Source organism: Scedosporium apiospermum (genome assembly GCF_000732125.1).
Source record: "Scedosporium apiospermum strain IHEM 14462 chromosome Unknown SEQ_SAPIO_0099, whole genome shotgun sequence".
In the NCBI taxonomy this organism is placed as follows: domain Eukaryota; kingdom Fungi; phylum Ascomycota; class Sordariomycetes; order Microascales; family Microascaceae; genus Scedosporium; species Scedosporium apiospermum.
This window is the reverse complement of record NW_015971800.1, coordinates 267,811-292,801: the sequence shown is the minus strand read 5'-3', so window position 1 is coordinate 292,801 and position 24,991 is coordinate 267,811. Positions and strand designations below refer to the sequence as shown.

Here is a 24,991-nt window from a genome sequence, read left to right as displayed (position 1 = left end):
TTTGCCTTGGTCCTGGTTGGGGAAGTTAGAGAAGCGGCCAAAGCTAAAGAAAAATATCACCGTCCAAATTTTTTGCGGTGGGGTGCTTATCGGGATGCCTTATCGTAAATCCCACTAATCCTAATTTGATGGGCGGTGAGGTTTTGTTCTGCCACTTTTAACAGCTGTTAGCAATTGTTTCAGGACACCGGTGCCTGGATGACCTCAGTTCGGAGACATCTTTCCCGGCTCCAGCTTCACAAGCTCAAGTTCTAGCGTCGCGATGTGAGCCCTTTCGCTCCAGCGTCCGATCTTTCATAATGTCTCGCCAGCCATATGCGCCGACCCCCCATAGCTACGTGCCCAATACGACGCTATCGGCAACAATCAATCTCGATGAGGTTCGTTTGTGTCCATGGCTGAGCTCTACCCCTCCAGCTTCAACCCCTCTCCCCCTTGTTCATGCAAGTTGTCTAACTTGTATACTTATTTTGTCTTTTCCACTCTAGGAAGTCAAACTCGCCGAGAACCGCGCAGAAAGGGACCTGCAAGACTCCCTTGCCGAAATCTTTAGCATCATAGTGACGCTCGACGAACTCGAGAAGGCGTTCCTCAAGGATGCCATCCCAGAAGCGGACTACGCCGAGATATGCGACCGGTCGCTGAAGCAGTACAAATCCATTCTTGCTGATGAGACGGTATCTAAGGCGTTCGTGGGCCTGGAGGAATTCAAAGCCAAGTGGGATGTATGTTATTAGCACCAAAACATGGAAAGTGTCGAAGAGTTGCTAACGTCCCTCTTTCCCAGCTCGAGGTTCCCCGCGCAACGGAGCGCATCCGCGTAGGACTACCCGCCACGACAGTGCAAACTTCGTCCACGACACCCGCGGCACCCGCACCCGGCGCAGGCGGCACCAACGGCGTGCTCATCGCCGAGGCGACGCAAGAATTCATCACTTTCCTCGACGCCGTCAAGCTAGGCCTCTTATCCAAGGATCAGCTACATCCTCTCTTGTCGGATGTGATACAGTCGGTCAATCGAGTGACGGACAAGGACTTTGAGAACAGGGGCAAGATTGTGCAGTGGCTAATTACGCTAAATCAGATGAAGGCAACAGACGAACTAAGTGAGGAGCAGGCGAGGGAGTTGGAGCTTGATATCCAGCAGGCGTATGGAGGGTTCAAGAGGATATTATCATAACAGATGATCTTGCCTTTCATAGGAGTAGAAAATGGAAAGAGAAGTGGGATAGGACTGGAGTTCTTGAAACCCGGGCTGATGGAGAAGAGAGAGGAGCACTTTGTCTTCATTCATAATGTTCGTAGTATGGCTTTGATGATATCCACACCTAATGCAATAATCATCCTTTTTCTGGAGAGCTTCAAACTAAAAAGGTCCAGAAACTAGGATACACAAACTCATCCTCAAATATCCTCCTCACCTGCTCCAAGACAAACCTCTCCACCTTACCCACGTTCTTCAAACTCTGCCTCCCAGCCTCCCTCTCGCCAATCTCGCTCTCGACCTTGACCTCCTGGAGCAGTCCACCAAACTTGCCCTTCCTCCCTTCCCCTTCTTCCTCGCCGGGCTCGAGCCCAACGGCCGCCAGTGCGTCCTCGGGGCTCAGGAAGCAGAAATGCACCTTCTTCCGTATATACGCCAGCACGCCGACGCCGTCAAACGTCAGGCCAGTAATGTTCAGTTTCACCGGGATGCCGACGAAGCTTGGCATGGGATAATCCAGCAAAATCACTGCCGTCAGACGTAACTTGACATCCCCAGCATATTTTATGCGGAAGATGGCCTGCATGTCCTCCACTCTAGGCTCCCTCAAAGTTCTCGTCTCTGCTGTAGGCGGCGACTCCTGCGGCGGCTCCCCCGCTCCCTCATCGCCTTCGTCGTCCTCCTCGATCGCTGATCCGGATAACACGGCATCCCGCGTCGGCGGTCTAGACTGCCCCGCAGACGTCGGCGCCAGCGTAGACACGCTCGACTTTTCCCGCAGCCTTTCAACGGGCGGTGCGAGAGTAGAAGGTGCAAAATCAAGCTCTGACACGGAACTTTGAGACCTACTATGGCTCGGCGTCACGTCCTCGTAGTTCCGAGAGGTCGAGCTATTCGGCAAGTTTTCGAACCAGCCTGGGTTACCCAGATGCCCGCCCGCGACGGCCGCCAGCGGCGTCTGCGTCCCCGACCAGCCCGACGCAAGCTGAGACGGGAAATAGTGCCTATTCGCCCCGCCCATAAAGCCCGGCGTGCCGACGCCCAGGAACGGGCTCGCCAGGTCGGGCATGGACCGTCCGGCCATTTGCAACTGCGGAAGTGGCGCCGCTCTATGCGCGGCGTCGTCTCTTCTCCGCCTCTCGTGATACAAAGGCCTCAGGTCGTCCGGTGGATGACCAGCGTCGACCCCAGCCAGCTCGTCTGAGTCGTCGTCGTCATCACCGCCTGCCTCTGCTTCGTAGAAATCAGGTAGCGGGTCCGTGATGTCTTTAAGCTCCAGCTCGGGGGGTATGGAGCCGAACTCGAAAGCGTGCACTGTGACGGATTTGAGGAAACGTGGGAGTTTTATGGTTTGGAATTTATCGTGGATGAAGTCCCGGATCCGAAGGGCGAGGGCGTCGCCGTCGGGCCCTGTGGTGAGGGTTTCCCAGTTGAGATCGATGGACATTGGATTTGGGGGATGAGAGAAATGAGAGAAGCGAGGTTGATGATGGCGAGTGTGAGTGATGTGGTGGCGGAGGAGAATGAGCTATGAGCAGCTTTTTTGAGGGCCTCAGATTCCCTGTTCTCTCAATCAGAAGCAGGGATTCTTCTTTATTCTAATGACGGAAAATGGCATTTTTGAAAATTCAAATACCGAAGTCTTATATTGATTGATGGTCGATGTTGTCCGGAATTGGTGAGGCTAAAGAAGTCTCCAAGCTAAAATGGAGCGGAGCGACCATTTAACAATTGAAGTTCAAAATCCGAGATGTGGCTGCAGAACAGAACAAGACTAACATCCGATCTCGAGACAAAAGCTAACTGGCAGGCTCGGCGCGATTCCATCCCTACAAACCATAACTCATCGAAAACCATTTCATTTTCGGCCTCGCTGGACGCGCATTACGAAGACGCATCTATTAGAAATCTATTCTGTCATTTCCATTCAGGTCAAGGAGATCAAGATGAATAGTATTAGAAACGACGGGAGTACTACGATGAGCCGAGACGACAGAATGAAGCACAACGGAATAACAGTGAATAGTATATTAAACATCAATGACGATTGCAATGGTTGCCCGATCTATCAGTGTACAAATAAATGCCCTTGGTGCTTTACACCTTGTCTGTATTGTGACAGGATATCTAACGAGGAAATGCGTGTCTGCGGCTAAGAAAGGAGAATAAAAAGGAAGAAGTCATTAAATAAAGATGCACGAAGACCAAACCCCGAGAGAGAGAGAAAGGCATTCTCTCTCAGGGCTGTTGTGATAGACCTTGCGCCAAGATCCGAGGCTTGACGACCAGTCTACTCCTGTTGGAGATCCGACTCGAATCGAGGCCGTAGTCCAGTGGAAACACCGCCGAACTGATGCCAACAGTTGGGTGCTTGGAGAATATATCTAACGAGAGTCTGCGTTAGCGAGATATAATATATATATAAGGGACGAATTCAAAAGAAAACATACCTTGCCATTGCCTCCCGGAAACGAGACTTGTATTCCTTCGGGCTAGTAATGGTCGGACGATTACGACCGCCGCCCGCGAAGCCCCGGTCTTTGATCCAGCTCTCCAGCTTCTTGTCAAGCGTATACGTTCGGATGCAGTCGACAATGCCAACCACTAGTTCCTTCCTTTCGTCCTCGATCGCAATCATGAGAGAGTAATCCATGACATTCTGCCTTGCCAAGAAAAGAGTGTCGTTCCAGACTGATGCTCTGAGAAGCTTCTTCGAGTGCTCGCGGGCGAAGAGCGGTGACTCGTAGATATACTCCACCATGTTTTCGTCGAGAAGCACCTCATTCTGCTCTCCTGTCGACTGTATCTTTCGGTTTCTCATCGATCCTTTAAGATCAAAGATCTTGCCGGGCGACCTATCGTAAAAGAGGTTCTCCATGACGAGCAGGTCCAACTTGATGTCCGTGTTGGTCACCGGGTTCTTGATGAAGACCTGGAAAAACCCAACCATCTTTGCAATGACTGACGGCAACTCATGGAAAAGAGCCTCGGCCATGATGCCAAAGTACGACGGGGCAAAGCTAAGGAAGGCCGCCGTCTCAACCGACGAGAGAGACTTCAGCACGAACCGGTCATCCAACGTTTTGAGGAAGACCGCTCTAGTTTTGCCTCCACGTGAATCCCATTTCAGGCACCTTGACAGAGATTCGACAAACCGATCGGCGACACCACACTTGCGCCGCAGGGCGTCGAACTTCTCGGCATAGAATATCTTGCACGTCATTTTTGCCGAGCCTTCAGTGAACTGATACTTGAGGTGCGTTCCGGTGAGCCGCAAAAGACCCTTCTCGAGATCCTCATCGTGCGAGTCGTGCGAGAACATGCCGCTCGTCGAAGTCGGGATCGATTTCGGCTCTACGTTTTCTTCGTCGCTGCTGCGTTGAACTTGTAGATGCCACTGGTGGTGGATATCTGCGAGCTTCGCCTGATAGTCTTCCGAGCCGAGGGCGAAGGCGATGAGGGAGCTTGGTTCATCCTCTCGCACGATAATGTCCGAGTCGATGAAAATGTGATCGCCCATGCTCACCGGATAATCCAGGGGCTGCCATCCGCTTGATGACCGCTCAGCCCAGAAGTTGGTCAGCATTTTGAGCAAGCTCGTCTTTTGGTGCTTCGGCAGTTCCTCTGTCGTAGGCTCAAGAGAGTCCGCGATCTCCTTAACGTTTTGTAGAATATCGTCGTCCTGGGATCGCTCGGCGTCACTAACGAATTCATAATCCGACTCGTTTCGGCTTGCCTGGACAGCGTCTGTCTCCGCTTCAGCATCTGCCTTGGGCTCTACTCCGGTTTCAGCTGCTTTCTCTGAGCAGCCAGTTGATTCTGCTACTGGCGTTGCAGGTGTCTTGCCATTCTGCGGTAACGTTTCCGGGCGTGTGGCTTCACCTTTCTGAGAGTGAGAAGGAGGCTTGCACGGCGTCTGAGGGGGTGACTGAACACATTTGCTTGGCTGTTGCTCGAGCTCCGACGGGCTAGGTTCTTGTACCGCCTCGTCTACATCTTCGTATACCTCCACGATGGCGGCAGTTGATGTCCGAGGCAAATTGGTGCGAGGCTGACGCTGTTTCATCTTCTCCGCTCGCTTCTTACGGTCACGGATACGCTGATTCTCAAACTCACGGCTGAGCTGCTCAAAATGTTTGGCGAGTGTGCTGACTTTCGACTCCTTCTTATGCACCAATCTTGGTATCGATGAAGGCGGCCCCGGTTTCCGCGGCTTCAGGGCGCCCGCAAGCCTGTCCGAAAGCCTCTTCTCCGTCTTTAGGGGACCTTCTTCAGCAGCCGGCGCATCAAGCAGACGCAGCTGCTGGGGCTTGGATAGTTGTCGAACAGTGGGCTGCGTTATGGACCTAATCATCGGCGGCGAAATGCTCGAGCCAACCTTGCGCGAAGAGCTCCTTTCGGGTATCATCGATTTGACGGCCTCTGCCGTGATGTGCCGGGGAAGCCCGGACTCTCCCTGCAGCATTTGATTTCTCCTTTTCAACTGTTCCACCTTCTCCTTGAGCGACTTATCTGAAGACGAGTTACTGAGTGGAGGCGTGGGGACGCTGGGGGATGCTGGCGTCGTCTTGGCGAGAGGCACATCACTGGCCTTGGGGCCAGCTTGCGCGTCCGCACCCTCGTCTTGTACGTCTTTCTCAGCCGCTAAGGCGGACGCAGGCTCCGGAGCGGTTGTTATCGGTGGTGTTGCTAGTGGTGCCTGAGCATTCGCGCCCTGGTGAGGTGTAACTTGGACAGATGTCGCCAGATCAAGAGGCTCCACGCGATCCATAGCCTCGTCCGTCGGGAGGGTGACCTCCGCGAGTGGTATTGGCTCTTCTGCCTTCTCCAACGCACCGCTATTGTCGAGACTCGAATCTGTGTAGTCCGTCGGTTGCGAGGACTTGGCCTCCGAGTCAGTGAAGGTTTGGGACTGCGGCTCGTCACTCTCGACCGTCGGGGTGGTCTCGAGAGTTTCTGCAGTAGAGGAAGTAAGGCTCTCCGGAGCAGGAAGCGATTCTCTGGACTCATTATCCGTAAACATCTTCTTCAGCTGTAATACCGTCAGCTGGCGCACATCCTTATCCGGAAGGAAATCGGCCTCGAATTGCGCGAAAGCAGTATCCCACTCTCCAGCTACCTCAAGCATTTCTCGAATAACCACATTGAAGGGTATGACTTCGTAATACTTCGAGTTTATATAAATCTGCTGCATCTTGCGGATGAGCCTCACGTGATCGTCCGTGGCCTTCTTCATCAACTTATCAACCTCGGCCTTGCAGGCATCAGCCTTCTCTGGAAGCACAACGTCAATGCGGATATTCTTGAGACGCGCCGTCACGGAAATCATGAATCGGTTCCACCTCTCTTCCGTCTTCGTGTAAATGTCGTTCTTCAGGTTCAGGTCACGTTCAACCTTCCAGGTGATGCGGGACCTCGGGACTACGATTTCCAGCAGGTCAATCGGGTCGTAGTGGATCCGAACACGAGTATCACGGAGCGCAAAATATCGAATATGATCCGTATGATGGTCGTGAGGGCAGTCGGCCTTGTCGTTCAATCGCAAACCCCTGCTCCAGAAGAGGAGCTCGAGGTACTTCCCGAAAGAGTACTTCCACGTGCTTTCACACATCGGCATCGCTGGCGAGTCCTTTTGGCAAACCTTGCAGTAGCTCCACATTGTGATGTCGTCAGAGAAAAGTGTTGGCGATTCTTCAGGTGCATTCTCCAGGAAAATGGTAATCATGGACGCATCATGCACGTAGGTACGATGATGTTCCAGGAGAGTCCGGTCACAGCCATTGGACGCGCAGACAGAGTCTTTGGAAAAACACAAGTCCTCGATGTACTGGCCCAATGTGCAATCCGGGTCCATCCCAGTATCCATGTGTTGCTCATCATAGAAGCCAATCGTGATCAGCCCGGGTTCGACGCAAGGTATCTTGGTCTCCGTGCAAATAACCGAGTAAAGTACGACAATGTTTTGATGGGAGTAAGGATCGAAGAGGTTGATGTTTCCCTGGATATAATTTTCCCACTGTCGCTTATGGGTCTGGTAGTTATAGAGCGCTTTGTCATACTCGGCGTCGTGAACTGCGCGGATGATTTCCTTTAGTTGGCTTGGGGCCTTCTGCCCGATAGAGTGCACCGTTTCTGGAGTTATTAACTGGAAGGGTTGCGATTTGGATTTCTCTGGGTCAGGCTCTGCCTCCGAGTCCTGGTCTCGCAACCGCTTCAGGTACACCAAACGTCGCTCTTGCTCTCGGGCCCTCATCAGGAGGTAAGGTTGCGTAAACCTGACAAATGGAGAGGCTGAGAGGATCTTCGCTTCGTACCTAGCGACCATGTCGCTGTAGTAGGTTGGCATTGGTACATCCTCAGGTACTGTGACGTCGTGCGCCGCGTGTGAAGTATCGGAGGGTTGTGACGGGCGGCTTTCTGTGTGGTTGTCTTGAGCACCGGCCGTATCACCGGAGGCATTTGTTGTTTCGCTATAGTCGCCAGTATCGATGCTCGTCTGGGATGGCGGCTCGCTCTCGGGCGCATTGATGACCACGGTAGGACCAGGCCCAGTATGGTCGGACTGCTTAGTGTGAGTCGAGTTGTTGAGACTTCCCTCTGTGGTCTGCCGGGTAGTAGATGGCACAGAAACGTCAGTTTCTCCTGTGGGCAAGCGAATAAATTCGTCCCTCATTAGGCAAGTTTCGAGTTTGAGATTGTAAACAACGTAGACCATGAACTCCGTGATATGCTTAACACTAGAGAGAGTTTGCGTAGGGGCGCCACGCAGAGCAATCGTGCATCCGAGGGCTGGGTTGCAGCCAGAGAGGAAGATATACGACTTCTTCCTGTTGGGATAGTTGTTATTCACAAATGTCTTTACCTCGAAACCGTCGCAATGGCCGACGCGAACAGGCAAGGCGAGCATGTCAATAGATGAGATGATGTCTGTTTCGGCACATCTCGCCACTGCTTCGATAACAGATGGCTTAACGTTGTAAGCCACCGCGATATTCGCCCCCGACAACATCTCGAGCGCCATTCCTGAGACACCCTTCTCCGACAAGAGGACTTGAGGGTTGAGTTTAACAATCCGATTGACCACTATTCGAAGGAATTCCTTTTCTTGCTCGATGACCGGCCCAAGACTCATAAACTGTTGCTGATGTCTCTGGTACTCGATAGGAAAGGTGACAATGAGAATCCGAGGCCGGATAATCCGGCGAGGCATGCTTTTGAGAGCAAGATTCTTCGTAAAAATAACGCCAGACACGTAACTGGTATCTCCGGGCCTCCCACCAGGAATCTTTTTGAACTTTACGTAGTGTCGAATGTCCATGTAATCCCCGTGGCGAACGTCTGGTGTAACATCATCGGTACATTGTATCAGAATCGGTATGAGAGCTTTCTCCCAGGCGGGAGGGTTCGGGACTTCAGCATCTTCTAGAAGTTGGTGGAGAAGCTTTCGAACGTGTCGCTTGCTGGATGGGTTAAGTTCCACCTGGGGCGCCTTTTCCCCTCGAAGAGATTCACTTCTTGTAAGTTTGGTAGTCTCTGTCACCGGGGTGTCCAGGGAGAAAAGCATCTCATTTGAAGTTGAAGGGCCTTTGAAGACACCAGACTTGGGTCGTGGTGAGCGTAGATGATGGACGCTTGTGCTGACGTTGCTCAAATTCCTTCTTCGAGGAGCGCGATGTCCAAAATGACCACCAACACCTACAGTATCGTCAAGACCCCGACTCGTAAAGCTCATGCCACTGATGCTCTTGTCTCGCCCACGGTGTTTCCTCCCCGCTGCTAGAAGTGGGCCAAAGTTTGATTTGTCGTCAAAACTTGTGGATTGAAGGTCGGCGTTCGACATTGTTGCAAAAATACCCATTTGCTCGTCGGCGCTTGACTCGTCTGACATGTAAGCCGCGAGCTCCGGATCGATGATGTTGTCTTCGTGGAAGGCGGGGAAAGGACTCTTCCGATTTAATTCGTCGCGCAGCCCCTTCCGAAAGGGGGCGCGATCGTCCGGGTTTACGGACTTGAACCTGCCCAGGGCGTTATGCTTGGAGTGGTGGCGCTTATGGCCAGAGGACTGTGGGCGAGATGATGCCAACGATCTCAGAGATCGGGAAGATGCCGGACGGCTTAGTTGTGGTGCGTCGATTTCAAGAACCGCGGAATGCCTATTCGATTCCCCAATCCTTCGCGTCGCTGGAATGGCCATCATCGGCGTCGTCCCCGAGCGGACATCATAGTGCCTTTCGCCTCTTTCCGAACTATGTGAAGAAACCCGGTCCTCAGCCCCAGAAGGCTTTGGTTCAACAAAACGAGTAGACTTCTGGCTGTTCTGAGACTGCTCGGTGGTAGATCGGAAGATGGCTGGCAGATATGAATCGTCTGCCGAATCGTCCGAGCCGCTGGTGTCATAGCGCCTGTTGATGATAGCGAGGCAAGTTTTGCATACACGAATGTTCCCAGATACGCCAAACTTCTGGCCCGAGATGATGGATGTGCACTTGGAGTCGAAGATGCACCCGCATGTCCGGCAGTGGTGTTTCCGCCGTACAACATTAAACACACTGCCACAAAGAAAACACTCTTTGCAAGTTTCATCTGCCATCCAGAATTCTTTGCTTAGAACTTGCTTCTTCATCTTCTCAAGCCTCATGTTCACTTGCTCGCTATTCCCTTGCGCTCCAGGTACTCGAAGATCAGGCGTGCGCGTAGCTTGCGACCTTGCGTCGGCGGGCTTCGAATCGCGATAGTGAGAGGCACGGGTAGACGCATGGTTGGGGCCGTTATCGGATATACTTGGGGCAACGGACGATGTGTGGGATCCCGCATGTGTTGGAGACCGTGGCCGCGTGATACGTTCGATAACTACTGGCGTCCTGGATAACGGGGCCGGTGTTGTGGATGGTGGGCGAAAATCGTGAGATTTCACCGAGGATGCTGTGGCGGACTTGACAGGACTAAGAGGTAGCAGCTCTCCATTATAATCTGCAATGGGGCCTTCCTCCCGTGGAGTACGGGCGGAGCTGTTGGCTCGATCACTCCGCACACTTGTGACGTCCGCTCTATCGAAAGAAATAGGCATCTCTGATCCCGTCGGCGTCCCGGCGGCTGTCAGTTCGGTCTTGGATAAGCTCTTTCGGCTACCAGATAGGCGACTTAGACCGTCATCGCTAGGAACGGCACTCCGGGAGATCTCCTGAACGGTTACCGGGGTTGCGCTGGTAGTATCCATGCCCATATTCGCCAGAGCATAAGCTGCGCCTGAGATGCTTGCACGTCCGGAAGGGGTTGAAGCGGACGGATCGAAATGAGCTTGACTCGCAGATGCAGTAGTCGGCGATAACTCAGCGGCAAGGACTGATGGCGGGGGACCAGGTCCAAGCCGGGAGGGAGACGGTACCGATACCCTCAAGTCCACGCTCGGCTTGGAAGAGCTGTGTCCGGAGGTGGGCTCCCGGAGAATAGCATCTTCGGTATCTTGGCTGGGTTTGGATGCGCCACCTCCCCCGACAGCCTCCTTTAATCGCGTGTACAACCCGCTTAGCCCTTGTTGGACGATGTCACCTGCTAATCCCTTGCTCTCGGTTACAGGGGTCGGTCGACGGGGAGGAGCCGTGAAGTCGTTGAAAGTAGTTAGGGCATCAGAACGACTGGCCGAGGTATGTATCATATCGAGGGTTTGAGCAAGCTGGTCTTTATCTCTACCGGCGCGGGATGTGGCTACAGAGGGAGCATTGGAGGTGGACGAGTCTCGACGGGATTGGGCTGCCATATTGGCGGTTGTGGTGACCGGAGACGCAGGGTGAGTGCTCGAAAGGTTATTGTTGTTGTTTGCCGCCGACATGGTGAGCGAGTCGGGACGATGTTCGACTTTCCGGTCTGACAATCAGTGCCGAAGGTCGAGGGTCGCTACCCTTCAAAGGCCCACCATTAGCGTTCATCCATGCGACGACGCAGATCTTTATAGAGTGTTTAGGTCTAGCGACGGAACCGTGTGAGACCTTCAGCAGCCTTCCGCATCACTCTAGATCTCGGAGGACGTGTTTTGAGCGGACGGTTACGTTCGATGAGGACGTGAAGGGATGTGGACGGGCCGATATTATTCTCACGTTTGGAGGATGCGTTGAAATCGACCGGGGTAACTCAGAGGCTCAGCGTTGGAGGCGATCGTAGACGGGTCGTTCAAATGAGGGTCGCAGAGACGGCCGATGAGTTGGGTATTGCTATATCAAGGTCTCAACTATTCGGAGCCGAGTCAGGTTAGCGGTAGTAGCGGGATGTTTGAAAATGTTAAGAGCCGACGAGAGTTATCCCTTGTTAGCAAGAAACACAAGAAGAGACAAAAACCTCAATATTGTAGCCGCTGCCATTAGGTTGAACCTTATGTCATTGTCACCAAGGAAGCTGTCGATCTTGGGAAGAAGAGCACCTGCTTCGAACTGTCATTGGTCGAGACAGAGGCAACAAAGATACCTGGTACTTCCCACATGCGTACTCCGTAGTGGACTTCGTACAGAATATATTACACGAATTACGAAGTACATCAATGATCACTTTAAGCCTTGGAGGAGGGGTGTACAAGTACATCGTCAGAACCTTAAGGGGTCAGCTGCCACGTGTCGAGGGCACGCTGCAGGCTTGTGCGCAAGTACATTAGTGTAGTGTAGACACTCTGCTAGGGCCCTGCCCGTGGAGCTTGAAAGTCACTGCCCAAAATCCAAGTCGCAGCTGTTGCAAAGAGGGAGAGGTGGACTGTCAGTACGAAATACTTGATAGGTGCTGCATGACGCCGTTCGGATGGAACTCCTACTTCCTGTTTGGCTTTTTAGTTCATCAACCCCGCAATATTCTTAGTGTACTGAGGGTACGAAGAGGAACTGATCCGCTCTGCTGGATACTTAGGCGCTATGGAATATTTGCATGTATCGGGGAGTACTACTTCACTTGAGTGGGGCATTAGATTCTTCAATTGTCGCGTTAAACGATTTCCTAGGGACGCGTTTGTAGCTTCAAGTCCAAGCTCCAACCAGCTCCTTCCTCTGCTTTGTGTGATTACAGTTGAGGTTTCCTTTACCATCCCAAAGCCGAAAGGTTTCGCGCTATGCTGATTCTTTAACAATCCGATTTCCCCGTGATCTCCTTCGATGTCCTTAGGGATACAACTCCCTACCTATTACCTCCTCAACTTCTACCTCCCACATTCCTAAGCATGTCAAGAGCAGGATGGCAGATACGTTCCCATTCAATACGTCGCGGCGCTCTTCCCGTCTGTCGACCATCAAAATCCCCAAAGACCAAGCGAGTCTCCTTCAGCGCCCGGATTCCTGGATCAACGCCCTGGAGTCTGGCCATAGCAGGCTAGGTATTATAAATATACCGCCCAGCGTTTTGACGACATTTACCGAATTTCATCGACGCCGTCGCCTCGCCCGCACTCGCCATCAAGAAAATGTTGGGGGCACTGCTACAGAGGCAGTTGTACACAATGGAACTCAGTCTCTACAGCAGGCATCTAGCCCTGAAAGCGATGTATTGAATGTTGCCGGTTCTAGCTTGCCCGCACCGGCGACACCGCAAAAAAATGCAGTCTCGACTGGAAAGAGTGAAAGGGACGAAGAATCCTCTCCTGAAGAGTTCACGACTTCATGGCCAGTAACTCCTGTCGCTCCATCCTCCCCACCGGCTCAAACGGTTCAAGAATCTCCACCCACAAACAGTATCACCCCGGTAGCTTCAGCGCTGTCATTGGCGAATGGCATAAGGTCGAGAAATAGATCGGCAGAACCGCCACGCAGCAGCATAGATGAGGAGGAAGAACTCGAGGTTGCGGTGCCCAACGTGGCAAAGCTGGCCGGCGAAGCGGTCAATAGGCTGCCGGTTCGCTACGCTGGCAGTCAGCCATCTGCCCTTAGCTCCCCACGAATATGCAGCCCGCCCCCGTGCGGCCAAGGCGACCCCTACTCCACCCAGCGAGAATCAGCAGCTGCCATTTCTCAGACCACCCCTGCTCCTACTGCAGGCTCAGTTACGCGGCGCCCTGACATGCCAGCGCGGCGCCCTCGGCGTATGGAGGCACCGTCTTTCAGCCAGATCGAGCCTGACCAAGCATATCTCAATCGCCACCTCTCAACCAGCCGACCAAAGGCCGGAGAAGACTCGACCTCATCCTCACTTGCGGAAAATTCACTAGGAATGACCCCTGATCTTCCTCGGCTCTCCCCTGAGAAACCTAAACGGCGGCTCGCCACTGATGGCATCATCTCCGATCAAGAACATCCCCAAAAGAAGCGGCGCATATCCCAACATGGCCCGGCTTCCATGCCGCCGGGAGAGGTCTTTATCCCAGCAACCCCTCTACTTGCAAACCGGCCAACCCTAGGTGTGGGCGATGTGAAACCATTCAGGGCGTTCAAGCTTATATATCCCGAATATAGAGGGAGACTTAGCGACTTCATTCGGGCATGTGTATGTCTAAAGTTCCTCCAAGACCGAGATCTCTTGAGCGACTTTCTATACGACGACTTCATTCGCGCTTTCACGGAGGGATACGTTGATTATGTTGGGGCCACTGATAGGCCGCTTCCAGCGCACCAGTGGTATAACCGTATAGGTGGGAAACCAGCCTACGACGAGATGATTATCAGGAGGTCGAATCTAGATGATGTCTTTGATGCCTACCCTGAGACTACCGAGGAGGTTGCAAACGAGGTCGATACATCTATGGAAAGGCTACTGAAGCAAAACCAACCTAAAGATGTACCTATATCTCAAGTCGACCAGAGCACCCAGACAGATACCCCGTCCTCCCCGACGCGACCGCCCAGAACATTCGTTAGGGCTGCTTCTAAGAACATCATGTCCAGCCAACTGTCCTCCGCCTCCACAAAGTTGAACAGCGGCTATGCTCCACCGCCTCATATAGAATCCCACGACCGCCTCGTTCCGCAATCCTCACCGCCACCCAAACACATGCCTTCCCAACGCGAATACTCGTCACCAACTAGTACGCCTGCCCCAATTCACGCCTCACAGCTACGCTCAGAGGTCAAGTCTCGGCGAGCCGAGACTGGGTCAATATTGGACCGTCAGATTAGTCAACCCATTCGCACTATTAGCGCTTCGCAGATGTCGGATGCCCAAGTGACTGAAACACCTCTTCGTCCCGCCGGCGGACACCGACAAGTGCAAGACATCGTTACTCCCCGCTCACCTTTGAATCCCGCATCTCGAGTGCTTAGAGAGCTCCTTGGTGAAGGCGGAAAGGACGCAAGCACACCTAGGCCGATGCCTTCCTTCCCAGAACTAGATACAGCCTCCAAAGCTCCCATTCTAGGGACACTAGGAGAGCGATCTCCCAGACCAATGGCTACGAAAATGCGTTCGATGACCCCTCACCCTCCCAAGCCTAGCCTCCCTGTGGCTTCTAGCAAAGCGAGCACTGGTCTAGCCCGCGGGGCCTGCCATTCTCTACCCCCACGTATGTCAGGAAAGGCGACCCTCAAGGATGCGCTCAAGACCGTGGCAGATGGCACGATCCAGAAACCGACGGCCAGGAGGTCACTGCCAGCAAGCAGGGGCGGCAGCACACCAATGACCAGGGAGGAGGCCCTGAGAATGCATATTCTACGCAGAAAGGCAGAAATAGCAGCCTCGTCATCTCCAGTACCCGTACGGAAGAAGTGAGCTTTACATGGAATTGTACACTAGTTAACGAATTATGATATGGATGGGCGTTTTCGGGTAATGAGTCGGATGGTATAATGCAGAGATACCCATAGAGATCACGCGGCGTGTATACATACCACACTTCGCTCGTAATTGATACCATAGCATTAAGTCCAATTCGGCAAACTCCATTGCGGCCTTGTATTGTGATCATAAACATGAGTTGGTCTTGAACGACATTTCATCCGGCTCAAATTACCCAGTCCCTGTGTTTCCTCGATCAACTTGATAACCCATTCCATTCCCTATCTTATCTCGGTCATTTTTTTGTCGACTGCGAATCCTGTTTCCAATATGTTTTTGCTTGAGCAGACTTTTCTAGTCCAAAGCTGGACAACTTCTTTTAGTAGTTTCAGAGTAACAAAGCGGTATAAAAAAAGAAAGGAAAAAATGAGGAAGAAAGGAAGAAACTCCAATCTGGGTTTTAAGCGCCAACACTCCCCATACCGAGGGGAGGTGCATGATATCTCTCTAGTACTTGTATATCCGAGAAGAAAAAAGAAAGAAAAGAAGAAGAAAAAAGTAAGTATGTAGAAAAAGTAAGCATGAGCGGAGAAGGGATACGCTCTTTCTCTCCTTTTTGAGGTAAATGGCAGGCAGGCGTAGGGGGGAGTCTATCGGATGCCGAGAGCCATGAGAGTGTGAAAAGTGTAAGTCTAAGGGAGGGGAGAAAAAGCAAATAGAGAAAGTGATGAAGAAAAGGGGGGAAAGAAAGGAGGGGTGTAAAATGCAAGAGAACCTCGCTTAGCAAGGGTAGAAGAGTTGTCATTTATTCGGCAGGGGTAATATGTTGAGGCTCTTGGTGGTGCCTTTGCTTTTGTTCCTCTTGCTCGGCAGCCTTGGTCCTCTGCTTCTCCTCTTCTTCGGGGGTTAAAGTTCGGAGCTGAAGGGCATGGATGCCACCCTCTTGGGCCATTTCTTCTCTCAGGAGAGCGTAGATCATACGGTGGCGTGCGGACTGCATTTTCGAACGGAAAGCCTCCGAGGTGATGGTGAGTCTTGATGCATGTCTAAGTCAGCGGACGGGTAACGTTTTCAGAGGTTGGTTGTTAAAGCGGGCCCTTACCGGAAGTGAGTCTCCTTGGACGTGCTGCCGACCATAGCCTTGTGGTGGGAGTGGAGGTGAGAGTCATTTTGGATTTCGAGGGTTGACGGTTGGAGAGCAGCCGTGATCTGAGCATGAAGCCATACATGTTAGAACCAGGATCAATAGAGTACAAGTACGTATTGTCAGGGTAGTACCGAGTCACCGTGTGGAGAGACGGGAGGCGGACTGTTGACAAGGGACCTTGGATAAGGCGGTCTGGCGAGATGTACCTTTGATCGGATGGCATCTTCGATAGGTGTGGCGGACGTTGATGACATTGTAGAGAGTGGCCTCACTGGAGGAAAACCGAAGGCGTATCTGCGAAACATGCCGTACGAGTGTCGTTTGCTCGCCGTTGGATCGACCCGAAGACCGGAACGAGCACGGTGACCGGGACGTTGTTGTTGGAAAGGCGGAGGAGCCGTCGAGAAGTGGACAAGGACAGGAAGCTTCGATATCCTTCCCGCATGGGGTATGGCGAACGGGCCGAGAGGAGTGGAGGAAGGGAGGAGGGGGCGAAGAGACGCGCTAAGAGCCATCTGGAAGAGAAGGAAAAGGAAGAGAAGGGGAAAAAAGAGAACAGGACCGGGAGGATTGGATTTCTTCAAGTACTTTCAACCCAAAAGGCACAGGAGAACACAGAAGGCAACGGCACAGGAAAATTCGGTGTGTCGGTGAAAAGCTGAGAATTTTCCAACAGGAGGCTAAAGTACGATGGCACCCAATCAGCGAGCTACGGGCTGCAGTTCCAGAGAACAGAGGTCCAGTGTTGTTGTGCTGGGAGAGGAGGGTTCAATTGCATGTACAGACAACCCCACTTGGATGCTGCAAGGAGATACGGCACGGGCAGACGCCAGGTTGTTCCAAGTCATGAGAGTGAGAGAGGCGGTGATGATAAAGCAAGGTTGATGACGAGGTACGAAGTAATAGTGTACCTCTGGATGGTGTTTGTCACTGGCGTCAGTGGTGGGTAGTGTACACAGGTACAAATGTACACCAGTGTTTGCTGGCAGGCACTGTACACTGCACTACGAGGTACATCGAAATGTCGGGGTTGGTCAGGCCCTGCCGCTGGGTCGCCTTGCTCGGAACGGAAAGGGGGCGGTTTTGAGGGTGGGGTGGGGGCATGTCCAGAGAGTCACTGGTGCTGGGTGTGTGTGTGTCACAAACTGCGTGGTGCCTGTGCAGTGTGGAGGGACTTTGGCTCGGATCGACTGCAGTGGTGCCTGCCTGCTATGTTAGCTTGATCTCTTCACCGCGACAAGAAGGACCAACCCAACAGTCACAGTCACTCTGCATACCGCCTCCTCGAATGTCAATATCATCATTTTGGGGTAGGAAGGGGTGAAGAGGAAACAGCAACCCTCGCCAAAAGCGCGGATCAACTTGGAAAATTATGTTCAAGATGATCCAAGAGCCTGATGCCGTCACCGAAATAGACCGTATTGGGCCGAAGATGGGTTGGGGTTGTCAATCCGAAGCTATCAACACCCAAATTGATGACGAGGGTATCGCCAACCTGGCTACTTCCGTGTCGGGAAGAAGGTACTTGTGATTCTAATCGAAGTAGGGGCCCTCTAACTTCAGTCCTTATCTTTTTTTTTTTTTCCCTTCTTCTTTTCGGGAAGAAGTAGATGTTCAAATAAAAGAGGTTCAGAAAATAGTTCAGCCCGTAATGATATTCAGTCCTAGCCTACTACATGTAATGCCCGAGATTGAGGCTTTAATAACACAGACTTTCACAAGCCTCCCCCAATATCGCGCTGCCCAAGTATCGCGGCCCTGTCAACATCGGATGATCTCGTCTGTGAGGCCCCTCCAAGCGGACTCCGTAGTTTACCAGTCTCGTTTCCTCCTTTGACGATACTAATATTCGAGCCTACCATTCTCGCCTAACTCAGTGGATATCAAAATCATCTTCTCCCCATGACCTCTTCTTTCCTAGCAGCCTCCAGTCTTGTTTGCTGTGATTGGTGGGTAGTAGAAGAAGCGCGTGGACAAAACCGTCGAGCATGACATGTTGCAGGTTGGCATCCCGCTCTTTGCACACGGCGTCCTCGACCAACACTGCGGAAAACGGCGGCGACGTCTCTACCATTGGATCTAGCCAGAAGTCTGCCTTCCCTCGTACATTTCCGGCTCGATTCTCTCGCCGACAAAGGCATACCAGGCTTGAGATCATCACATTCTTGGTCTCATGTGTGGGTTATGGCTCTGTAAAACAGTATAGTGTTCCTAGCATGTCAAACGACTCGTTTGCTCGCTGAATCGTTACGATGACCCCCCTCTCTGTCTCACATTCAATGTCTAGATGAGGAACCAGCCATAGACTCAGCGACCATTACCACGGTCACTCAAGCCTCCGTCCGTGCTTTCAATAGGAAGGCCAGGATATCCAACCTACGCAGCCGCAGTCCAAAACACGCTCACGGTTCCATACTAACTATCCACCTCCGCTTCTGATACACCTGAAGTGCAATACGATGCCTTCAGCTCACCCTCCTTGACCTGAAGAGTGATCAGGATTTGCTAGTGATGAAGTCAGCAAGCGTAGTGTATCCGAGGCCGGCATCGATCATGTCCATCTCTTGAGGGTTTTGGGCCAAATTGAGGCTCGCTTGATGTTTATCTTGGTGCTTATGATGGGCGCTAATGGCATAATGAGGGTGAATGAATGGCTGCAATATATGACCTTTTCTAACTTTCTCACCCAGAACTTTTAAATAGTTTTGATATCGTCTCTGGTTACCCCGGGGTCCATTTCTTTCTTTATGACGAATATTTGATGCCCACTCGTGGCATGAACAGTGGATGGATGCCGGCAGGCAACCCGATGCGAGAGATGGATTAACGAAGCTGGGCTAGCAATTGGGTCCGAGATGCTGATATAATCAATAGTACGAAGGTACATCTCTGATCCTCGCTTATGACGCGGTTTTGTCCTGTCGTCGTTCAAAGAGGAAAAAAAATCGACATGACCTCACAAACTAGCCAGGTTAGTTACGTAGCGGGAGGAAGCTAATCTTGTGCGCACTAAACAAGTTTAACTGCCAGGGTCCTCAATTCTTGTGCCTATCCACTTTCGTCCCAATTTACCACGCTCAGTTTCCAATGTCGGCCAGAGCTCCCGTCTTCCAAACTCGGCAGATGCGAAACTTGTTAAACCCAAGTCCGGCTCGGACAGTGAACGGCTCCTCATCCATCCCGATGCGTCTCCGATCTTAATTCCCATTGATATTAACCCGTCCCTAGTGGCTGGTGGCTGGGCTCTTGTATTATTTATAATAACCAGTTTCTTTTCCCTTCCTTTTTCCCCGTTTCACGATGCATTGGTCTCCTTGTGTCCTCCGGCCTGTCACACGACGGTCTGCTCTTGCTCTTAGATTTCCCTTGCTCCGAAGCTCACTTACACAACCGCATACCAAGACTGCCTACTCCTACTTTGGCTCCACCTTGAGAATGGCGTCCACATTACCGAAGCTACCCCTCTTCGACGCAATTGCACGTCACGATCCAGATTCCACCGCCGTGATACACTCGCTGTCTGGTCGGAGATTCAAGTACGGAGAGCTCCTGGGCGATGTCTGCAAGGCCAGGAACAGGTTGCAGGAGGCTGCTGGCAAGCAGGACCTCAATGGCGATAGAATCGCGTTCTTGGTAGAGAATAGCTATGACTACGTAGGTGAGTTGCGCATCCTCCCCCTCCAACCCCCCCCTCTCCTCCAACCTCTCCGGACTCGGATGCGCCCCGATGCGTAACGGCCCAGAGGAAGAAAACTCTACAGCCCCAAAACCGCGGGAACATAGTTTCCCCAGACTAACATGCGAGGCTTTCCACCCCTCTAGTAACTCTCCTCGCTACGTTTGCTGCCCGAGCCATCGCCATTCCCCTCTCACCAGCTTTCCCGGCCGCGGAGCTCCAGTACATCCTGAACCAATCCGAAGCCTCACTCCTCGTTTCCTCAGCAAAGTTTGCGAACAAGGCCTCCGAGGTGCTGGCCACCGAATTGGACGTGAAACCTTCATACCTGCACTTAGAGAAGCTCCCTGGAGGCTCTGCGCATGAGCATGTCACCTTGGAGAATGACGACCCCGGAAATGCCGCCATGATGTTGTACACCTCGGGAACGACGAATCGACCTGTGCGTGTGCCTCGATCCACCTACACTCTGCAGCGATTGAACATCAAAAAGTTGCTAACTTAATAAATAAATAAATATGTAGAAAGGTGTTCTCCTCCCTTCCTCTACACTCACAGCGCAGTCCAAGAGCCTGGTGCAAGCATGGGAATACTCGGCCGCCGACCACCTCCTACACGTGCTCCCCCTCCACCACATCCACGGTACCGTAAACGCCATCCTCACCCCCCTCTTCGCTGGAAGTACCGTCGAGTTCATGTTCCCGTTCAACCCCGACAAGGTATGGCGCCGTTTCGCCAGCCCCTTCGTCCACGAGAACGGTCTGCCCAAGGAGAAGATCACCTTCTTCACCGTCGTACCCACCGTCTACAGCAGGCTCCTATCCACGCACAAAACACTACCAGTCGAGCTCCAAGAACCCGCCCGTGAAGCCATCTCCCCCAAGCACATGCGCGTCAGCATCTCCGGCTCCGCCGCCCTTCCCACCCCCGTGAAGAAGGCATGGGCCGACCTCAGCCACGGCAACATCCTCCTCGAGCGCTACGGCATGACCGAGGTCGGCATGGCTCTCAGCTGCGGTCTCGACTTCGCCGACCGCGTAGACGCTAGCGTCGGCTGGCCGCTACCCACCGTCGAAGCCCGTCTCATCGACGTCGACACGGGCGAGATCATCAAGGCCGGCGAGGAGAAGGATGCCCAGGGCCGCGAACGCTCCGGAGAAATCCAGCTGCGCGGCCCCACCATTTTCAAAGAATACTGGCGCAACCCCACCGCCACGGCCTCCGAGTTCGTCGAGGGCGAGGACGGTCGCGGAAAGTGGTTCAAGACGGGCGACGTGGCCGTCCGCAGACCCGTCCCTACTGCTGGCCACAGTCGCCACGAGTGGGCCCGCGGCGACATGTACTTCATCCAGGGCCGCAAGAGCGCCGACATCATCAAGAGCGGCGGCGAAAAAGTCAGCGCCCTCGAAGTCGAGCGCGAGCTCCTCTCCCTGCCCGAGATAGCCGAGGCCGCTGTCGTGGCCGTCCCCTCGGGTAAGTGGGGTCAGAAGGTTGGCGCTATCGTCATCCTGGACAAGGAGCACGCGACCAAGTGGTCGGCGATGGACATGCGCCGGGCGCTTAGGGATCGCCTTGTAAATTACAAGATTCCTCAGATTTTGAGAGTTGTCGATCATATACCCCGGAATGCGATGGGAAAGATTAATAAGAAGCAGTTAGTGAAAGCGGTCTTTGCTGATGACTTCAGCGGAGATGAGATGTAAGTATATGTATTAACATATAGAGACGCTAGACGGACGGCGAAGAAAAATAATAGAGCGTGTGCATCACAATGTCCGATTCCCCCATAGACCTTGTTTCTTGGTGTAAGTCGCGCTCGGCGAACCACTTTGTTAATCCAGGCTCGTTTTTTTGGAACACTATAATACTGTTATCCTCTCCAGATCGGTTCTACCTAGGTCTCCGCCAATATCGCAAGCCGACGTACTAGGCGCAGCTGGCAAGTAGTCCTCGGCATCCGGGTGTGGCTTCCTTTCAGGCTCGAAGAGGATTAACCACTTATCTATCACCAATGGCCTCTTTAGCCTCTTAGATAGCACCCGCCTCTAGAGCTTCTTGCGCTCCGGAAACCCTTGGGTAAGAATCAACACCCTCGGAATAGCAGAGGTATACCGAGACATACTGGTTTTGGTGATAATTGAGAAAGGAGATATCGTTGGCCTACGATGGCCTCCGTTTAAGCACGATTACAAGCGTTACCACATGACCGTAGGTTCCCGAAAATTTTGAATGTATTTCGAGGATACAAGGGATATTCGAATCCTTGCCTATTCTATGTCCTGGGAGTGCCGTTGTTTTGAGAGAACCAAGCTATTGGAATAAAACCTGAGAGGAATGGCTGGGTACAATAAAAACGAAAGCAAAAGAGTTTCCATAACTAGCCATTAGACGTTACGCTCATGCCTCAGTCCCGTGACTCGAGCGAACGCCATGAAGAGTCTTCTCCGTCAGGGAAAAGAGCGGAAAGACGATAACTTTTGTTTGCGGTAGCTCTAGTTGGTAGAGTAGAGCAACGAACCGCTGTGACAGCATCAAATGTGAATTCCACCGACCCTCTACCAAGCAACGCCCCGAAACTGCCCGTTTGTGACGCTCGAATCAAGCCAACATAAATAAATAAAAAGTTCCTTTTTTTGTTCACTCTCTTCTTCTCTTTTTAGACAGTGAACTTGGCCTTTGCCCGAGTACTACCGCTGTGTGCGCTGTCCGTGTGACCGGAGAACTCGACAGCCTCAGTGTTAGGAAGCTTCAGAATCTCCTTGAACCTGCGGCCAATAGACAGAAGGACCTCCTGGCCCTTGGCTGGAGACCTACCCTTGCCGCCGGCGATGTCACCATCTCCGCGGTTCGGGATGTGCTTCCCTATCGTGCGGGTCCACACGCCAATACGGTAGAAGCCCTTACGCACGTTAACGACGACGCCCATGACCTCGCCGTCATCCTCCTCTTCGAGAGTCTCTCCAATAGCGGCCAGCATGACATGGAGCCACAGGGAGTCGATGTCAACGTTTCGTTTATCCTTGTATTGATACGACCACTTGCCGCCGTGCTTGTTCTGGGGGTCCTCCCACTCGGGGCGGACACCCTCCTTGAAAAGGTGGTAGTCGGCCTTCAGCGAAAGCTCGGAAACCGGGACAATATTATTCTGCGGCAAATCTCCGTTAGGATAGAAGTTAAAAGTGGCGGGATGGGTGTAGCTCGGACTAGGACTTACGTAGATGCCCCAGAACTCCTCAACGGAGTCAAAGGTGATAACCTTCTTCAGCAGGTCGTTCCAATTCTCACCCTAGATGTTGAACAGGATTAGACACGCTCCAGGACGAAAGAAAAAGGTCAGAGGAAGAGCTTGATACTAACCTTGCCGCTGGGCGGCTTGGTGAACCACAAAGTCCACTTGTTTTGCAGTTGGTGCTTAACATTAAAGTTTTCCTTGTCGTGGAAAATGGTTACCAGCTTGCCACTATCCTTAGAACCCTCGGCGGCGGTGCGATCGCCATCGGGGGAGATGGGGATAGTAGAAAGGTCGACCTGCTGATCCATGTTGGAGGAGTCCGCCGTAGAAGCCATAGCTTGACCTATAGGTGGGAGGGTTGGAGCGGGTTGGTTGCAGAACTAAGGACGGCGGATGGTCAGAAAGCACCGCAGGAGGATGGGAGTCGACAAGGACGACGGAAATAGGCACGAGTGACGACTATCGACCGAGAGTAGGGACGAGATCGGAGTCCAGTCGTGAGGAATGGGAAGTGACAGCGCGAGCAGGCGACGGGGAAAGGTTTGATATTTGTGGCGGGTGCGGGCGCGAGAGTAGGAGCGGTCGGCCTTTTCTTGCCGTTGAGGTAAGAGCCGGTCGGTTTGGTCAAGAGGAATGTATCGGATGAGAAGGGGCGACTTTGCTCCAGGCAAGGGTCGCCAGAATGCAAATAGATCAGGAAAGTGATGCTGAATGCTGTCTGAAATTAATAAAGGCAACTTGGAGATTTTGAAGATCTGAGGGATGAACAAAGGCGCTGCGCTGTGCTAGGATTTTCAGGTCTAGTGTTCGACCAACAGCCCAGTAATAATAATGATTTGACACTGTACCACGCCGGGGGTTACTCTGTACATTCCGGCAAGCGCAGTCGAAAAGTCATTGATCTCATCAAGCCCTCTTCTAAGCTCTTGATGGCTTCGAAGTATTTCCATATCATGAAGGATTCTAAGTGAGTATACATCACATACAATACTAAATATGATAGTCCTAGGAATAGTAGTCATCACGCGCTTCTTCTCACCTACGATGGAGCCCCTTGAATAGAACTCTAGATAATAGCATCTAGCTGAGTGGCGGCTCTGGTTCCCGAGGTGGACAGGTATGTAGGTAGTTTATAATCTAAATGGACCTGTGGCGCAGCATACGAACAGCGCTTTGCTGAGAATTTGTATCAGTCCCTCAGGGATTGAAATATGCTCTTTGCAAGATTTTATTTGTAGGACTCCTCGACAAGCTTGTGGTATACTGCACAGACTGATAAACCCAGGCAGCTCTTCTCCTCAAGTCCTGCCCAAGTGTGATACCTTACTGTACACATCATGGTTATGCTCAATCTACAGCTGCCAAAAATCAGTCTCGCAATCAATCTCGCAGTGCCTTCAAAAGCAGATCTGCCCGATACTGAAATTGACGGTTCAGAATGCCTCAGGCCTTCATATACCGGTGTAACCACGTGTTCCTTGAGATGATGTGATGTGTGTGCCCAGTCACAGAGCCTTCAAAGGAATTGGGGACTGTACCTGACTAATAAGGCGGACCCCTGTCCCACAATTTGAACAAGGATGATGCAAATACCCGACACTGAACCGGAGAAATCGGGAATGAAAATCACAGTCGCGCTGATAACAATTGTTATCATCACGTGAGGTGGACCCCCTTGAGCCAATGAGAGCGGCGGCTCGACAGCCTTCCGCTCCAGCCTCGACCGACCTAGGCGCCATTTTTGTCTGCCCGCTCCCAAACGTGCTGCAGAAACGCAGCCGAGCTTCCACTTATTTTCTTCACACCAGAATTTGTTACTCTCCATTCATCTTTTTCCCACAACCCCATTTTCGAGATATTGTCCCTTCGGAATTCAATGGCGCTCGTCTCCTACATGTAGGCGGCAGACTTCATTTGCTGTTTCGTAACGTGAGTGTTTCCCTTTCGACAGCTAGCTCCCTGTCTCTCTCCGACCTCCCACACTCGCCCTCGCCTCATTTGGGTCTTCACCCTCACCCACCCGCCTTCGCTGCTATCCTTCGCGACGGATTGTTTATC

General features: G+C 52.4%; 5 protein-coding genes and 2 pseudogenes across 5 annotated transcripts; 3 read left to right on the top strand and 4 right to left on the bottom strand.

The window, feature by feature from the left end:
* Positions 1–299: 299 nt before the first annotated feature.
* Positions 300–1,180, top strand: SAPIO_CDS5537 (ESCRT-1 complex, Vps28 subunit; the record flags this gene model as incomplete). Its single annotated transcript, XM_016787846.1, has 3 exons — positions 300–380; positions 489–725; positions 788–1,180. 3 exons carry the CDS (start codon positions 300–302, stop codon positions 1,178–1,180), a joined length of 711 nt encoding a protein of 236 aa, XP_016642161.1.
* A 181-nt stretch (positions 1,181–1,361) lies between these two features.
* On the bottom strand, positions 1,362–2,651 carry SAPIO_CDS5536 (annotated as a pseudogene; the record flags this gene model as incomplete).
* An 843-nt stretch (positions 2,652–3,494) lies between these two features.
* On the bottom strand, positions 3,495–11,033 carry SAPIO_CDS5535 (Phosphatidylinositol-4-phosphate 5-Kinase; the record flags this gene model as incomplete). The annotated part of the gene is made up of 2 exons (XM_016787845.1): positions 3,495–3,588; positions 3,655–11,033. The coding sequence occupies 2 exons, from the start codon at positions 11,031–11,033 to the stop codon at positions 3,495–3,497; spliced, it is 7,473 nt and encodes a 2,490-aa protein (XP_016642160.1).
* Positions 11,034–12,412: 1,379 nt separating this feature from the next.
* SAPIO_CDS5534 lies at positions 12,413–14,872 on the top strand (annotated as a pseudogene; the record flags this gene model as incomplete).
* Positions 14,873–15,683: 811 nt separating this feature from the next.
* Positions 15,684–16,279, bottom strand: SAPIO_CDS5533 (uncharacterized protein; the record flags this gene model as incomplete). The annotated part of the gene is made up of 3 exons (XM_016787844.1): positions 15,684–15,912; positions 15,981–16,087; positions 16,157–16,279. 3 exons carry the CDS (start codon positions 16,277–16,279, stop codon positions 15,684–15,686), a joined length of 459 nt encoding a protein of 152 aa, XP_016642159.1.
* A 3,046-nt stretch (positions 16,280–19,325) lies between these two features.
* Positions 19,326–21,404, top strand: SAPIO_CDS5532 (Uncharacterized protein; the record flags this gene model as incomplete). Its single annotated transcript, XM_016787843.1, has 3 exons — positions 19,326–19,683; positions 19,848–20,143; positions 20,226–21,404. 3 exons carry the CDS (start codon positions 19,326–19,328, stop codon positions 21,402–21,404), a joined length of 1,833 nt encoding a protein of 610 aa, XP_016642158.1.
* A 953-nt stretch (positions 21,405–22,357) lies between these two features.
* Positions 22,358–23,268, bottom strand: SAPIO_CDS5531 (uncharacterized protein; the record flags this gene model as incomplete). Its single annotated transcript, XM_016787842.1, has 3 exons — positions 22,358–22,846; positions 22,916–22,987; positions 23,059–23,268. 3 exons carry the CDS (start codon positions 23,266–23,268, stop codon positions 22,358–22,360), a joined length of 771 nt encoding a protein of 256 aa, XP_016642157.1.
* Between the last annotated feature and the right edge of the window lie 1,723 nt (positions 23,269–24,991).